At 40.2% G+C, this 17,553-nt stretch overlaps 1 protein-coding gene across 3 annotated transcripts in view; it reads right to left on the reverse strand.

The window, feature by feature from the left end:
- The window catches only part of LOC117349298 (multidrug and toxin extrusion protein 2-like), an 85,926-nt gene extending 69,439 nt beyond the window's left edge, over window positions 1-16,487 (reverse strand). For all 3 annotated transcript variants that reach the window (XM_033922569.1, XM_033922568.1, XM_033922570.1), the window contains exons 1-6: window positions 16,294-16,487; window positions 13,660-13,761; window positions 12,500-12,568; window positions 9,381-9,529; window positions 6,681-6,723; window positions 3,026-3,070 (exon numbers count right to left, since the gene is read on the reverse strand). In XM_033922569.1, the coding sequence (XP_033778460.1) occupies window positions 3,026-3,070; window positions 6,681-6,723; window positions 9,381-9,529; window positions 12,500-12,568; window positions 13,660-13,761; window positions 16,294-16,467 (582 nt within the window). In that variant the 5' untranslated portion in view covers window positions 16,468-16,487. The remainder of the gene's footprint in view (window positions 1-3,025; window positions 3,071-6,680; window positions 6,724-9,380; window positions 9,530-12,499; window positions 12,569-13,659; window positions 13,762-16,293) is intronic.
- Window positions 16,488-17,553: the final 1,066 nt, after the last annotated feature.

Consider the following 17,553-nt stretch of genomic DNA (forward strand, 5'->3'; position numbering starts at 1 on the left):
AAAAAAATACAAAAATACAAAAATAAAAAATAAAAAAGAAGATAACAGTCAGAAAATATTCATATGACTGATTTCCAAAGTATTTAGCAAATAAAAAGGTTTTTATGGATTTGCAAAAAAGTTGAAAAGGATCAGGACCCCTTAAGATAAGAGGAAGTTCGTTCCACAGTTGAGAAAGTTTGAAGACCAAGGATTGACTGAAATTCTTGATTCCTTCGATTCCTCTCACTGAAGAAGGGAGAGTTTGAATTGTTGGGAGCCTCTTGCATAGGAGAATCTATAAGCATTCCATAATAGAGAGACAAGAGGGCTGAAGATACCATATAGAATTTTAAAAGTAATACATATACATTTAAAGTGAATCCTGAGATGGACTGGAAGCCAGTGAAGATTTAGAAGCAAAGGAGACACATGGTCAAATTTACTTTTTCCAAAGATTAATTTTGCAGCGGTATTTTGTATCAGTTGGAGTCTTTGTTATGCCAAGATAAATAACATTTCAATAATCTCACCGGGATAATATGATAGATTGGACCAGGACAGAAAAGTGTTGTTGATGGAAAAGAACATTTAAAATCAAGGAGTGTTTTTGTGGGCACCCTGTATATAAGTTATACCTCTGCATAGCCCCCACAAATAGGAGCATAACCTAAAACACTTTAAGTTATACATGAAAAATACAGAAGTTAGACATTTTAGGCGCAGTGAGAGGCAGCTTATTAACTGATTCCAGTCGTGGCCTTATCTAACCCCAGATATTCAAAACCAAGACATGCACAGCTCTTGGCATCGGATGTCTGGGTATACCCAGTTAACTGAGAATCAGCCAATATTCAGACAGGTGCCCAGTTAACTCTGTTTTGCTGCCCTATCTTTAACTAATTAGCAGACTGAATATCGCTACTAACCAGAAAAGTTGCCTCTCTGCCCTAACTCTTCCCTCCAGTCCAGCCCTAGCTGGTTAGGGGATGACCAGTCAGTGGTGATATTAAGCAGCTCTTCCCAGTTAAGGACTGCTGAATATTAGCAGCTGGCTAGCTTAATGGAATTTAAGCGGCCAGGAGCCTCTTTTGAAGATTAAACCCTGGAGGAAAAGTCCATATTGTGTTATTGAGAAAGCCATGGGGAAAGCCACTGCTTGCCCTGTATTAGTCTATAGAAAAATCACAAAAACCTGAAAATAATGGGAGGTGAAAAGATCAATGAAAAAAGGAGAAACCTCCCGAACCCCAAGAACTAGAACCAGACAAGGGGGAGAGACAAGAGCAGGATCGGCAGAGCTACACAACACAATCTATAAATAATTATTATGTATACACGGGGGAGCCCTCAGTCACACAGCCACCCACTGGAAACTCCCAGCGGTACAGGCTGTCACTTGGCTTACACCCAGAAGAGTGTTAACTGTGAAACATCTCCGGGCTCTCCTCCGGCTTGATAAAAGGAGCCCTTTGGGTTTTAGCCAGGTACTAGTGACCTGGATTGGCCTGAGAACGGGCTACTGGGCTTGATGGACCATTGGTCTGACCCAGTAAAGCCATTCTTATGTTCTTAATTATACATTTGCATTCATCTAAGTCAACAATAAATACAATATTTATTTCATTTTTAAAAATTTCTATTCCGCTTATGGCCTGATTCCTTAACTGTTTTAGGGATGACACTACCTGTGAAGAAAGAAATTACTGTTTTGGGGGTTATTTTGGATTCAGGCCTGATCATGAAGCTGCAAATAATTAAGACTGTTAAGGCATGTGTTAACCAACTTCATATGCTCTATCGCTTGAAATCGTTGGATTTTCCCTTCTGATTTTCGAACTGTTGTATAGGGGATGGTTCTGTCTAGGTTAGACTACTGTAATGCTCTCTATCTTGGAATTTCAAAAACAAGAGGGAGAGCGTTACAATTAGTACAAAATGCCACGGCTAGGTTAGTAATGGGAGTCAACAGGATGGCACATATTATACCAATTCCAGTTCTATTCTGGGTACAACGTAAAATTGTTTCTAATCTAATCTAGTCTAATCTAATGCTTAGTTTTGTATACCGAGTTTTCAATCCAAGAAAAATCAACTCGGTTTACAGTAGTTAGACTATTACCATCAAACACCATGGTATTTTCAACAAGCTGTGGCACTGAATAAATCTTTACGATCCGAACATCAAAAGCTATTAATTCCAATAGCACAGGGAATTTATGCAGACACTGACTAGAGTGATGACTTTCTGTATTGTTGGCGTTATACCGTGGAATGCTCTGGTGGGCCAATTGCGACTGTGTTTAAACCGGTTTCAATTTAAGAAACAGTTAAAAACTCAGTGATTTATTAGCTGGCATTTGAAGAACATAATCTTTTTAAACATGTTTCCTATTGTATTCCTGTGCTTTATTAGCAGACACTTGGAGAGAAGAAATTGTTAATTATGTCATTTTTTAAAATCTAGTTTGTTTTTTTATTTTATGCCTGTTTTTACGGATGTAAACTGTTTAATTTTTTTGCAAACGGTATACAAAAGGTTTTAATAACTAAATAACCCCCCTTTTACAAAACCGCAATAGCATTTTTTAGCTCAGGCCGGTGCGCTGAATGCTCTGCTCCTGATGCTCATAGGAACTCTATGAGTGTCGGGAGCAGCGCAGAGCATTTAGCACACCGGCCTGCGCTAAATCCCGCTATCGCAGTTTGTAAAGGGGGGGGGGGGTAAATTACAGTGTTCACAATAGGCATAGGTCTGCCTGCTGTATTACATTATGCAGATAATATTTTGTGAATCTTTGCATTGGTACGGCATGCATGTTTCTTGCCTTGTTAACATTTATTGTACTTCATCTACTAAACTCAATAAAATTTTTTGAACTTAAAAAAAAATATATCCTGGCAACACAAGGGTTAGTCAAGAGGAAGAAAACCTGCCACTCAGCTCCTCTGAAAGTGCCAAGAAACAAGGAGAACACCTGGTGCCCACCAGACAATGAAGCCATCCCAGTATCTGTACAGGAAGGACAAGTAGAAGGGACTATACCTGATTCAGGAGGTATCTTGTCTCTAGCTGGTAAAGAAACGCTGCCTGCCATAAAGATAAAGAAAGAAACTTGTGACTGAAACTGAACGCATGTTTTTATTCACATGACATTAGCTGTGCCACGGTTTTATTGTATAAAAATAAAGGCTAGCTTAGCAGTACAGAGAGGTAGAATGACTAGGGAGACCGGACAAATGTATTTGATGGTTCACAGTCATTCGTGCGCGGGACAAAGCCACGCCAACATTTCAGCCCAGACAATTGGCGCAAGACTCCTGCGCACTGCTGTAAAAGTTAATTTTAAAGAGCTCCGACAGGGTATGTGTGGGGGGAAACCCCCCCACACTTTACTTAATAGTGTTCACGCTGCCGTTGGGGGGTTGCACCCCCCCAACGGCAGCGTGAACACTATGAAGTAAAGTGGGGGAGGGGGTTCCCCCCATACTCCCCGTTGGAGCTCTTTAAAATTAACTTTTACAGCGGCGCGCTGGAGTTTTGCGTGCAATTGTCTGGGCTGAAATGTCGGTACGGCTTTGTCCGGCGTGCTTTTGTCCCGTCACCGTATTTGATGTATAAAACCTTATATCCCACCAGATCTGGACAAAGCAATTCAAGACAGTTTAAAAATTGTACAATAAAAGCCATACACAACCACAAACATAAAAAAAATATATCATTTCCTCAATTGCTTCACTACCTTCATTGCCTACAAAATCTGCCTGTGGCCTTCTTTCTGCTACCACAGGAAAAATATGGCTTTTAAAAGCTCCCTAGGAGTATGTAGGGAAAGCAAGATTCACAAATGCATTAAGACAATACATTCACTAATTTTGTTGGCTATGTAAGAAACACAATTGTTTATTTATTTTTATCATTTATATACCACTTATAACCTAAGTGATGTACATTCAGGTATTCGAGCATTTTTCCCCTATCTGTCCTGGTGGGCTCACACTCCATCTAATGTACCTGGGGCAATGGGGGATTAAGTAACTTGAAAAACTCAAATACCCTTAGTGCAAATCCTGTTCTCAAAAAAAAAAAAGAGATTTCACTTTTTACTCCTTTACAATAGCATCATTTTAAACCTCTTCCTAAGGCTCAACAACGCACTGTGGACTTAAAACTCAAAAAGCCACTACTATGCTTCAGGAATCTTGTAAAGGGGGAGAAAAAGCCTCAGACTTGTGCCTGCTGCTAATTTTATAAGCATTCACGCATTGGCGAACCCAGATGATCCAACTTGTGGGATGTGAATGTTTAGACATTTCTGATATGGACTCTAGACGTGGTGCCCTACATCTCAAATGTTGGTTACCCTTTTGTTCTACTTTAACACCGACGGTGCGCAGCAGACTGTTGAACTGATATGTTGGACTTTGGAGTAGCTGTTCCCATGGGGGGAGGTAGGGGGGGGGTTTCTGTAGGGGACTCTTGATTGTATTTGATGGTTGTTTTTTCTTGTACTTTTGAAAACCAATAAACAGATTTAAACATAAGCATTCAGGCTAGTCTTAGAGTTACCTCATCGGCATTAACAAAAACCCTCCTCCAAGTATTCCTACCTTCAATAATAAATATTTTTTCAATAATAAATACTTTTCAAATGTTTCAATAAATTTCCGGCCACATGCGCTGGGAGCCCTACTCTAAACTCTTGAAGAACAGCTGTGTCGGGAGCAACCATAAAATCGCTTCCCGCTAATGTAATTGGACTGCGTCCGGATTGTGTGCCAGTATATAATATTACTAATACTGTTATGATAAAACACTTATCTTTCCCTGCACTGTGCTGGATCAGGCCCACATGTCTTTCATACACACCGCTGTTCTTGTGAGCACAGAGATTAAATGCCGATCGGCTTTGGCTGAGCAGACTTGCCACAAGGACAGAGGTGTGTATGAAAGACACGTGGGCCTGATCCTGCACAGAGCCGGTAAAGATAAGTGTTTCATCATAACAGTATTAGTAACATTATATACTGGCACACAATCCGGGAAGCGATTTTATGGTCGTTCCCGACACAGCTGTTCTTTAGGAGTTTAGAGTAGGGCTCCCAGCGCATGTGTACCAGACCCGACACGGCCCGTGTTTCGAAAAACACTTCTTCCTCAGGGGGTCCCAGATGTATGGTACGTAGAGTTTCAAAAAACCAAATTGGATGAAAATAAACAAAATCTCAAACGCTGCACTAAGAAATACTGTTCCGTTCGTTATTCTATTGTCCATTAATACTTGCTTTTTGGAAATCAATATGGGGTCAAATAAATAATTTGTTAGATAATCCGGTGGCATTATCCTATGATACCGTATTGTTTGGCATGTCAATGAGGGCAAAAAGCCAAATATCATCTAACAATAAGCTTCTACTCATTATGACAGGGGTTGCCATACAACAGATTACAAATAATTGGAAAAATTAGGATAGACTGAATTATAGCTTTTGGTGGAACTCTTTGTGTCACATTTTCAAAATGGAAAGGATAATTGCCATGCAGCAAGGAAATTTTAAGAAATTTCAAGTTATTTGGGAGCCATTAACAAGCTACTGTAAAGACTTAAATTATTGCATAGAATAAATATTAAGTCCCTTTTGTTTATACACGTCTAGGGTGTGGTGGGGTGGGAATATTTTATGATTTCTTCTGCTTATGATTAATTGTTGGATATAAGGGAGGGGGGATATTTGATGAAAGCTATAATTTGATGATATAATAAGTAATGTTAAAGTATAAAATGATTGTATTTGTGTTCTACTTATTGTGAGTTTAAAAAATGAATAAAGATTTATTTTAAAAAAAAGTGTTTTTCGAAACACGGGAAGTGTCGGGTCCAGTACACACGAGAACGAGGACCAATTTTTGGATACATTTGGTTTCTGTATGTTATATATGTTTTTATGACTTTTATTGAATACATTTCTGCATCTTGTACATTTTTCTGCAGTTTTGTTTTGGGTTTTTTCTATTCCCAGAAAAAGCCATCCAGAAGCTTGGAGTCTCAAGGCATCTTATTACTGCTATATTTTCCTCAGCTCTGTGCCTCAACTGCACATATACCTTACCAATGCTCTATAGAGTAGTGGTTCTTAAACCTATCCTGAAGGACCCCCAGCCAGTCAAGGTTTCAAGATATCCCTAATGAATATGCATGAAGCAGATTTGCATACCTGTCACCTCTACTATATGCAAATCTGCCTTGTGCACGTTCATTGCTATAGAGGTACTGTGACCACAACCTGAACCTACAGTAGTTATTAAAGAGTTGTGGGTGGCACAGTTATCACACCTCACCTGGCATTATGGTGTCCATTTCTGAACAGCTCATTATACATATCACTAGATGGTCCTTAAAGATGAAAAGAGCCATGAAGGGTGAGGGTTGGGAGGACTGGGTTTGGAGCAAGTTCATCAATGCTCAGCCTCGTCCAGGGTTGGTCGTCATGTTGGATGGGGAATGTGTGTGAGAAGGAGCGAGTGACAAAGCAGGAACTTCTTAAGGAAGGCCACCTGAAGCTTGCAGACAATTGGAAACACAAGGCCAGAGGCAGTCACCTCTGCTCAACACCTCCTGCCGTGAGGAACAGCACACATCACATCTTTTCTATTACAGTGTGGAGAAAAGAAGAATAGACGAACAGTAGCATCAACTTACGGGAAGAGCAGGAATGAAAATCATCACATAAGCCTGAGTTAATCTGGAAAAATGGAAAATAAAAACCATATATATAAATATGTATATAACAGCCTCAGCTAAAAAAATAAATAAAAATGCTATACCTGTTTGCTTCTGCATACCTTCCCCTCTCCAGGACAGGAAATTCCCTCCCCTACCTTCAGCCACATTTAGAATGGCACACAATGCAGCTCAGTGGCATAGATATGGTGGGCCCATACCCACCCAAGACAATTCAACAATGGCCGCCTTTCTCCTCTGTCCCACTCCTGGGTCTGGCATTTTCCCCTACTCACCAGCCTGGCAACTCCTCCCTCTGTCTAAAACTTCCCTTTACTGAACCTCTTTCACCTTTTCAGGCAGGAAGAGCAACATATATTTGCTTCCTCTGCTGATCCTCACCCTCACTGATGTCACTTCCTGTTTTCTCTATGGCAGTAGGTGGCAGAGAGAAGCTTGCAGGATCAGCACGAGTAGTGGATGCATGTCACTAATGCCACTGCCACCCAGGAACTGAGGTACACTGAGGCACAGTTACAAGGCCGCTGGTGGGGGTAAGATGGCAGCAAATGCCAGATCCAGGGGCAGAAGGAGAGGAGGCAAGATGCAGGATAAATTATGTAAAGGGGGATAGAGGGTAGTTTGGGAAGACCCACCCAACCTAACTGTGGGCCCATCCAAGTAGGTCTAGCTAGGGTTACCATGTTTTCTTCCGTAAAATCCCGGACATAAGACCCCCGCCCCATTCTGCCTCAGCCCCACCCAGTACAGCCTCCAGCCCCGCCTACCACACAGCCTCCTCTCTTCCCTGACAAGCTTCAGCCGCATCTGGAGGGCCTGGAGCATGCTCAGAGGCTCTCCAGATGCGGCCGGAACTTGTCAGACAAACTACCGGGTTTTGAAAAGTCCTTCCGGGAACCCAGTCTTCTAAAAAAAAAGGACATGTCTGGGTTTTCCTGGACGTCTGGTAACCATAGTAACTAGTGTAGCTACTGCCAGATGGTGAGCGATGTATCTCTAGCATCACATCTAGCAACTGTGGCGGCAGAACTTATAGACATTATGCGAGTACAACCAAGGGCTAACATAGCAACTTCCAGAGCAAACCAGCAGGAGAGTCAGAAACTTAACTTTGCTGCTGATTTCCCCCTGTTAATTACTTCATCTCTACCTGGTCTTCCATAGCAGAGTTAGGATTGAGCAAGGGTTGAATGACTAGATATATTGATAGGGTTACCAGATTTCCTTATTATAAAAAAATAAAATTTAAAAACAGAGGACCCAGTGACCCTGCCCCGTCACATCTTGTTCTGCCCCCACATGAACCTCATCTTTTACACTGAGCCTAGAGCCACGTCTGGAAGGCCTCAGAGCGCGCACGGATGCAACGCGATGATGTCACATGTATGCACGCATGCCTGTGATGTCATTGCATCACATCCGCGCATGCTTGGAGGACCTCCAGATACGCTCCCAAGCTCAGGGTCTTCCAGAACCCAGACAGACTGCCTTGAAGTAAATGGTATTGGAGCAATTCAGAAATCTTGTATTAGATTAGATCAGATCCATCCAGGCACCTGGATAGTCCTCTAAAAAGAGGACATGTCTGGGGTTTTCTGGACATCTGGTAACCCTATATATAAAGAGCAGCAATATTCATCTGCTAGTCATAGAGCTAAGTGGTTTACATAAGGCCTTTAAAAGAATAGGCTGCTTAGCTATATATAGAGTGGCTGAATTTGGCTGCTTTAAGAGCAAGTCTAACATTTATTGTGCATGTAAATGTTTAGAATACTTGCATAAGCAGTAACAGGGCGCCTAAACGCTATTTTAAAACACCTGCTTAACTTACACAGTGTGTATTTGCAAGAGGGCAGGGGCAGAGCAAGGGCAGGGCTTCAAATTATGCATGCAACTTACAGAATATTGGAACTTATGTGTGCCCCTGCTACATTTAGACACCTGCACTTACCCCAGTTCTCTGGTTGGTCTAAGTGCAGGCACAACTGGATTCCACTAGTATTCTAGAACTGAATCTGAGTTGAGGAGGGTACCTGGAGGGGTGGTTTGTTTGCAGGGGAGGGTTGGGGGGTGTTGGGAGGAGATTTCAACCATATCCCTTGCTACTACTTTGAAGCTATGCATGTGCCGGCTGATATCTAGTGCTGGCACCGGCACCTACAAAGCTAAGCAAGCAAGTTGGGACTGTTATTGATGTGGTCCTATTCGGTCACTTAGCTATTCAAGCAACAGTACTGAATATTGTACCAGTACTGAATATTCCTGGCTCCTCTCTAGCTCCGCCTCTTTCTTGCTCACCTTTTAAATGGCTGTTTAGTGCTGGTATTCAGCAGTCCTGTCTGCTTAAGTGGCGTTAAATATCAGCAGTCAGCGCACAGAGCGTGATTTAAGAAAGCAGGAGCCTCTTTTGCCCCCTTAAATTGTTTTGAATATTGGGCGCTACATTTTTTACTGTTCAGTTCAAATGGATTGTAATGCTTAACCTGTACTCATCGTTCAAACAAATGGGCTGGATTTACCGACATATACCACCACCTTAGCATGCTCTAATACATCCCTCCCATTGCCTAAAATGCAACCTGCAGTAAATAACTGATGCAGAAGCATGAGAGTTGTTAGCAATGAACTAGAACAGAAGACGTGAAAGCCTCGGTTGACCTGATCACTGCCGGGTCTTGTCTGAACAGTGCGAGGATCTGGCCTGTGTTAAGGAAGACAGCCCAGCAGGGGAAGCAGAAGAGGAGCTGGATAAGGATTCCCCGCTGCAGGATAACTCCTACACGCTTCAGGTTCTTACTTCCAAACGTCTGCAGAAATATAACATAACGTAAAAACTCACTTCTATACCGCAATTACCACTAAGTTCTCTGCAGTTCACACAAAAGGTGACAATAAGAGGCAAAGCATGCCTAATTTCCAAAGGATTCTATGAAAAGGTACGTCTTTGAAGAACGTCGAAATTGTTGATAAGAATCAACTGGCATAATTAAGAAATTCAAATGTGAATATTGTGTTGTACTTTTTGTTAGTAATAAAAATTAATAAAGAATTAAAAAAAAGAAAAAAAAAAGAAATTCAAATCCTTATCGCATAATGCTGCTTGGAAGGACAACAGATATTGTTGAAATCTTTTAAATTTACAGCCCTTAGAGCGTGTGATTTCCTGAAGTGCTTAGAGCTATTAATTGTAAAAGATTCCAAGAGATATTCTGGGATTAGGCCTGCCAGTGCCTTAAAACAAAACATCCAAACTTAAACCTAATTTAAACTTCAATCGGTAGCCAATGTAGTTGACGATAGTACGGTGGAACATGATCATACTTCTTCAGATTATAGATCAAGCGAATGGATCAAGAATGCACACTCGTAGAAGATTTTTATTATCTACTGTAATTAGACCCTTTTGGATTGGAACTTAGGGAGGGATTCCAGACTGTGCAGCTTTTATAGACTTTTGATAATAGAGTTCCTTTCTTTTGCTTTTAAATTTGCAAACCGCTCTGCTGTTACAGCGAAGGGCAGTCTATAAGGACTAAAAAACAAACAGAAACACACTAAGGTACTTTGCTGGATCCCACATGCAAACCCCATTCCAGTTCCCCCACCGCGTGCTACAAAGATGGCCTTCTTTCATACTGGCGCAAATGTTTCCAAAGCGATGCATCAAGAAAATAACAAAAATCACCCTTAACCTCATATTACATCAACAAAGAGAACAGCTGAAACATCTAAATATACAGAAAGGCATTGGGGAAGTCAATTACTCACAACATGAGGTTTGTAAATGACGCCTATGTAAGAAAAAGTTTTAGGCATGATGGGCCTGATTCTATAATTGGGCCTAATTGCACCTAATTTATAGGCACTGGTTGGCAATCAACCACTAGATACCACTTATAGAATCATAGTAGCGTTTAGGCGTGCTTAGGCTTCACTAGCCATCCTTATGGTAGGCACCAATATATTAGGACAGGATTTTCCTGGCTTAGTTTACCGGCACCTAACACAGATACCTAGCGAAGCCTATGTCAATCACATCAATTCTCTGCCCCTAACCATGCCTACTTTTCAGGTAGGTGTCATTAGGTGCCAGTAGACACCTTGACTTAGGCATCGCTAGGCACTATGTGGTATTCCACACACAACCCTAATTAACTCACTTTTAAAATTTATTGTTAATCATTTTCTAATGGCGTGATCAAGTACCAAGTGCCAATTAAACAAATTTTTAAAAAATGCGTGCAAATTTTAGTTAGGCACAATTAGGCATTCATGATTAGCACACCTAGCGATGTCTAAGGTAAGCACCATTTATAGAATCCTCCCCCCCCCCCCCGATAAGCAGATTTCTAGGACATTGTCCCCCCCACCCCAACACACACACACTCCTAAAAATAGGTTAACAAAATAAAATGTAGGTGTACTCATGCATAAATCTGCAGGAGAAACTGTTCTTAGAGTCGTCCCTCTGAGTTTCAAGTTTATTTAAAAAATTTTAAACCGCTTAATCAGGTTTCTCAGCGGTGTACAATATAAAATTAACATAAAAACAGGTTAAAATTAGGGATACTAAACAATACCAAACTAATTTAGTGAAACACATAAGACATATGGACTAATTTCAAACAATAGGAAAAAAGGGAAGAACTACAATCGTGAAAGTGATAGTGCAACAAAAAAGGGAAAGAACAATAGGTTAGGATAAAAAGAGATGAAACTTGTTTTTGTCCTTAAGAGGACAGTTATTGTTCAAAGGCATCCTGGAACAAAAATGTTTTTAATTTTGATTTGAATTGTTTTGTTACGGTTTCGCAGTGCAAATGATTCAGAGAGAAGGGGCAGTGACAGTAAAATTATTGGAATACATTAGATCATTTATTATTTTATTGTCCCTTGATACTTCAATTTTGGAGATCCATTTGGGATCAGGTAAACAAAGTAATAGAAAATCCAGTGGCACTAACATATGACACTGTGCTATTTGGCACAATGAGAGCTAAAAGCCAAATACATCCCATAATAATAAAAACTTCTATTTATTATGACAGGGGTTGCCATACAGCTTATTCTAAGGAATTGGAAAAACTACAGTATTCCTTTTGGTGGGAGTCTCTCTGTCATGTTTTTAAGATGGAACGTAATATGGCCATACATCAGGGATATTATAAGAAGTTTCTGAAGATTGGGAGCCATTGACAAAATTTTGCAAAGAGTGATTGCTGATTATACCCTGTGGTCATACACGTCCAGGGCGGGTTGGAATGTATTTTTCAATTTGAGTCTAGTTCTTAGATGGGGCGGGGGATGATAATCTTTTTGTCGTAGATTATAACTGTAATTGTATTTAAGTGCTTTTATAGAATTATATGATTGTATTTTATTTTGCACTTACTTATGGCTTTAAAACGAAGAAATTTTTTAAAAAGTTATTGGAACGCAACGTATTAATTAATTTTAATGATGGTATGACAAGAAGATTTTGTGACATTGAACGAAGCGTTTTTGAGGGATTATAAGGAATTTAAAAAGTCTGTCAATGAACTCTGGTTGATTATTTAAGCATGCTGTAAAGGTTAAGAGTAAGATTTTATAACTAATTCTGTGTTCAATGGGTAACCAATGTGCGCTGAACGGGAAAGGTGAAACATGATCGAATTTCTTAGTGCCATAAATAATCTTGATAGCTGTATTCTGCACTATTTGAAGTCGTCCAATTTCTTTTTTTGTAATGCCTTTTTCAGAGCACCAGAGATCATGAACAACATTGTTTCTCCTACCTGGGAGATGAGAGTGTCACAGGCTGAAGCCAGGCCAGTTCCCACAGAAATACCTATCACCACTATCACCTGAAATGCAAGGTAAAAATGGTAAAGAGGCCAACCAACCATACGGGAGCACATGACAGAAGTACAGCGAAAGGTCCAGTATGCAAGAGCTAAGCAATATTAACCTGGACATTCTGTGAGTTTTATGGCCAATTCCAGCCAGGCTGTTTTGTTCACTACAGTTATTAATAGGGCTCTATATCAATTAATCGCAATTAATCAAAATTACAATTTTTAAATCGCATAAAGCTTCCCCTCACCCTCACATTTCCTTCTATACGCGTACAGTGACAAATATAGACAGCAGAAGTAAATTCTCAGAATCGACATGTTTTAATTACTAAAATGAAAATAAATCATATTTCTTACCTTTGTTGCCTGGTGATTTTAAAGACGGAACAAAATGATTAGAAAAATAAAATCACCAAGCAACAAAGGTAAGAAACATGATTTATTTTCATTTTAGTAATTAAAACTTGTCGGTTCTGAGAATTTACTTCTGCTATCTATATTTTCCACGTGTATAGAAGGAAATGTGAGGGGGAGGGGAAGCTTTATGCGATTAAAAATTGTAATCATGATTAATCAATGTCAGCCCTAGTTATTAACCAGTGCTATAGCAAATGAATGATGTTTTAATTCTACTACATTCTGTAGGAAAAGTAAAAGGGTAACTGGTTGAATTTCTAGCAGTTAATGCTGTGCTCAAGCTGGCAGAACATCCAAATTCTGTTCAGAGTAAGTGAGGTTGAGAGCACTCTTCGAGATATTTTACCAAATCCTAGCTGGAGGAGGGAGGGTAGAAGATGATCAGTACTAATTTGAGAGGTGGCTCTAAAGTCCGACAACTGGCTATACCTCTTTCAGTATCGGCGCACAATTGCCTGGTTGCATCCTTGTAATGCTGGCCCTGCTACCCAGCCAAAGAATAGCCTGGATAATAGTTCTTTGAAGAGCTCTGAACTGCAGGAACTGGCTGAAGTAATTAAGCTAAATAGACAAAGGATTCAGGGGGGAAGGCAGGTGAAGGATAGGAATGATAACACCGCTGCAAGAAAGGAAGCTTGGAAGAAGAAAATACATGATTTAAAAGGTATTAGAATAGTACTTACAGATGTTGCAAGGGTGACTGCATCTAATTCCACCTTCCCCAGGTGGCCACAGAATATGGAGCTTACAACATTGATCATGAAAGTCATTAGCTGAGACAGGAACTGAACAGATATTAAAACAAAACCTTGAATTATCTCCGTTCTGTAAAGATGATGTTCACTGAGCTTTGAATGTCTCAAAAAATTCACAAGTAAATCCATCAAGACCAGGGGATATGTTAGATTTTAATGTATTTTAACAGATTATAATCATTTCTTTGCTTGCTGTGCCCTGTTCTAGGTGGCAAAGATGATCATTTTGTATCCTGGAAAATTCTCTCTCACTCAGATAATTTGAGATTCGTTGTTTGATTTTTACAATGCAAAGGCTTGCCCTCTTTATGCTCTTTCTAAACCAAAGCAGAAGATGGCTTGCAGAAAAGGAATGAGCAGCAGCTAGGGTGGGGCGGTGGCATTAGCACAGGGGGTCTTTTACTAAGGCGCAAGAGCCGATTTAACGTGCACTAAATCTTAGCACATGCTAAATGCTAACCCGTCCATATAATATAATGGCGCGTTAGCATTTAACACACGCTAAATCAGCTTGCGCGCCTTAGTAAGAGACCCCCCTATGAATGTCAGGAGCAGCGCGGCGCATTCAGCGTGGCTCCCCGTGCTAATAACTGCTATTGCGGTTTAGTAAAAAAAGGGGAGGAGGGGGGTAAGTGTTAGCAATGATCCTCCTGTGAATTTCAGTTAATTTGTATAATAATCCACATAATTTCTCCTTTCATTTATAGCAGTAGTCTCAAACTCACAGCCTGGGGGGCCACATGTGGCCCACCAGGTACTATTTTAAGGCCCTCGGTATGTTGTTGTTTTTTCCTCTCTTTACTTTATTGATTTTTGTTACTAAAAGATAACAAAATACAGGAAAATAAACAATGTCATACATAAAACAAATCTAATCAGGCAAAAATGAACATCAATTCCAGTCCACATTAATGGAGCCAAATACTACTACACTTTAAGTTATATAATGAGAAACCAATTAAAACAAAATAGAGTATTCCTGGCAGGCAAAATAGGCCTCAATCAAATATGTCACTTTTTATCTTCAACCAAATTAGTATCTGAAACTTTCTGCACAGGTTTATCTTTCAAGAAGTTTTCTAGCTGTAATGGATCTACAAAAATAAATTTATCATTCCCATATGTTACAAGGCACTTACAAGGAAATTTTAGGAAAAATGCAGCTCCCACGGTCAAAAGTTGACGTTTAAGCCGTAGAAATTGCCTTCTCCTAAATTGTGTCTGTCTGGACACATCCGGAAAAATAGTCAATTGTTGTCCACAAAACAGTGCTTTCTTATTTACAAAGTATAATTTAAGAATTTGTGGTTTTTCCATCTCAGATTTAAAAGTTACCAATAATGTAGCATGTTTAGTTATCAAATCTTTAGAAGATTCCAGAAATTGGGAGATGTTCAAGCTGTCTGGTGAGACCAGCCTATCATTTTCCCTTTCTTCCCTTATTTCTTTGGAACTCCTAGGAATATAATATAAATTATCTGGTACAAAGGAATCCACCCGAGGGTATTGTAAAATATCCTTCAGGTACATTCTTAGGAGTTCCAATGGTGCCAAATAATTTGTAATAGGGAAGTTAAGGAATCTAAGGTTCCTTTGTCTCATTAAGTTCTCCATTTTCTCCATTTGTATATGAAGCAATATCCTTAATATTAGCAATAGCTGTTTGCTGTATTTTCCAAAGACTTTATCTGAGATTGTTGCTCATTAACTTTAACAGTTATATCTGAGGAAAAATGACATAAATTAGATACAGTAGCCTGTAATGAGGACTCAATCCTATTGGCCACCAGCCAGACATCATTCAGCCCTCGGTATATTTATCATAATCACAAAAGTAAAATAAAACAGCTTCTTGATTATATGTCTCTTTAGCTATAAATAACAATATTATTATTAAGACTTAGGCATAAGGAAATATTTATAAACTATAAAGCATTTTACCTCATGCAAAATTGTCATTTCTTTAATAAAATATTATTTTTTCTGAGGCCCTCCAAGTACCTACAAATCCAAAATTTGGCCCTGCAAAGGGTTTGAGTGCGAGACCACTGATTTATAGCATTGCAGAATGGCTTTGTTTAACCCAAGATTATTGCTACTTCAGGAAGCAGGGCAACAACTCGGCTCTTCTTCCAAGCCTTTAAATGGAAGAAGTCAACATAGAAACACCATTTGCACATGCTGTAGCAAAATGTGCTTTACGCACTCTTGCAGTACTCTAGCCGAGACCATTTTCTGCACCTTTTCCAACTCCACATGCAATTTTTGTCCTTAAATTAATCCCCCTTAATTTCTATTTAACTCATATTACTCTATGTATTCCATCTGAAATTACACCCTATGCTGCCTATTTAGATGTTTTAATGCATATTTTGCTGATATCGTAAGTAGAATACGATGCCATGTGAACTCTGAATATTTGTACTGCTGTCTTATTGCATATGTTCTAGCTTGTTTTTGTTGTACACTTCTCGGGTGAATTTCTTCCAAAAAGGTGTGCATAACCCCACCCCACCCTTGCCTGAGCTCCAGGAGTTGCCGAGGCCCCTCCATCACTCTCACCAGCGGTCCCGCTAAGGAGAACAGGGCCTTGACTTCTTTCCACAAGTGCCTTGGCATCAGCTGCTGAAAGCACTGGGGGAGCCGGTCCTGCAGCGCCACCTTGTAGCAGTTGCTCGTCCTGCCTGTGCTCTGGCTCTCAACCATCCTCACGCCATCATCCATTCTGGGAAACATCCTGCTCGCCCTTAAGTGCCTGCTCTGAGCACTTTTGTGCTATTGAGCCCCGTAAAGAAGGGATCTGTAGTGAACTTCAGTCAGAAAGCTTTCACACCAGGCTGCTTCCTATCCCCCTCCCCTTTCTGGCATCAGTCTGTATTTAGTTACGATTAAAAGTTAACAAAGGAATGCTTGCAGATCAGGAATTAATCCAACTGGGGTTAGGAAAGAAAAGGGAATGGGAAGCTATGAATATATTACTAATTCCATTTAAGGTCTAGTCCTTTGCAGTTCTCTTTCAGTTCTATCTGTTTTCAGTTCTCTCATCTTAGGAAGGAAACGTCTTCATCTTAAAAAAAAAAAGTCTGTGGCGTTTTTACAAATTAACTCCCCCCTTTAAGAAGGCATGTTAGTCTTTTATATCACCAGCCACAGTGGTAAAAACTCCAGTGTTCAAAAAATTCCTATTAAAGCCACGCTAGCGGCTGCCGCTGCGATAACCACCCCGAAGCCTGATTTAAAGGGCTTCAGGACCTTTGCCTGCAGCAGCCGCTAGCGTGGCTTTGTAAAAATAAAAAAAAAAGGGGGGTAAATGAAGTTTCAAGTTTATTAGGATTTTATATACCGCCTATTAAGGTTATCTAAGCAGTTTTACAATCAGGTACTCAAGCATTTTCCTTATCGGTCCCGGTGGGCTTACAATCTATCTAACGTACCTGGGGCTATGGAGGACTGTCCACAGCTCACTAGCCACCCCCCCCCCCTTTTTTTTTTACAAAACATGGCGTGGGTTTTAGCACTGGCCACGGTAGTAACAGCTCAGATGCTCATAGAATTCCTATGAGCATAGGAGTTGTTACTACCGTGGCTGGCGCTAAAAACCTTGCTACGCTTTAGTAATGAGGGTAGGTTAGGACATGTCGCTGTCTATTAGCGCAGACTCCTGCTTAGATGTGTTCCCAGCTTGTTGTAGCCTTCTGCCTGATATTTTGAATGCTTTTGAAGCCACAGTACCATGGCAAAGTATTGGTATTGCTCTCCAAGGTACCAGCTAGGTCCTGAGGTCAAACAAGGAGACGTCATTATTAAAGAATTTCCCTCACC

This window comes from Geotrypetes seraphini, chromosome 15, assembly GCF_902459505.1.
Source record: "Geotrypetes seraphini chromosome 15, aGeoSer1.1, whole genome shotgun sequence".
NCBI classification, from domain to species: domain Eukaryota; kingdom Metazoa; phylum Chordata; class Amphibia; order Gymnophiona; family Dermophiidae; genus Geotrypetes; species Geotrypetes seraphini.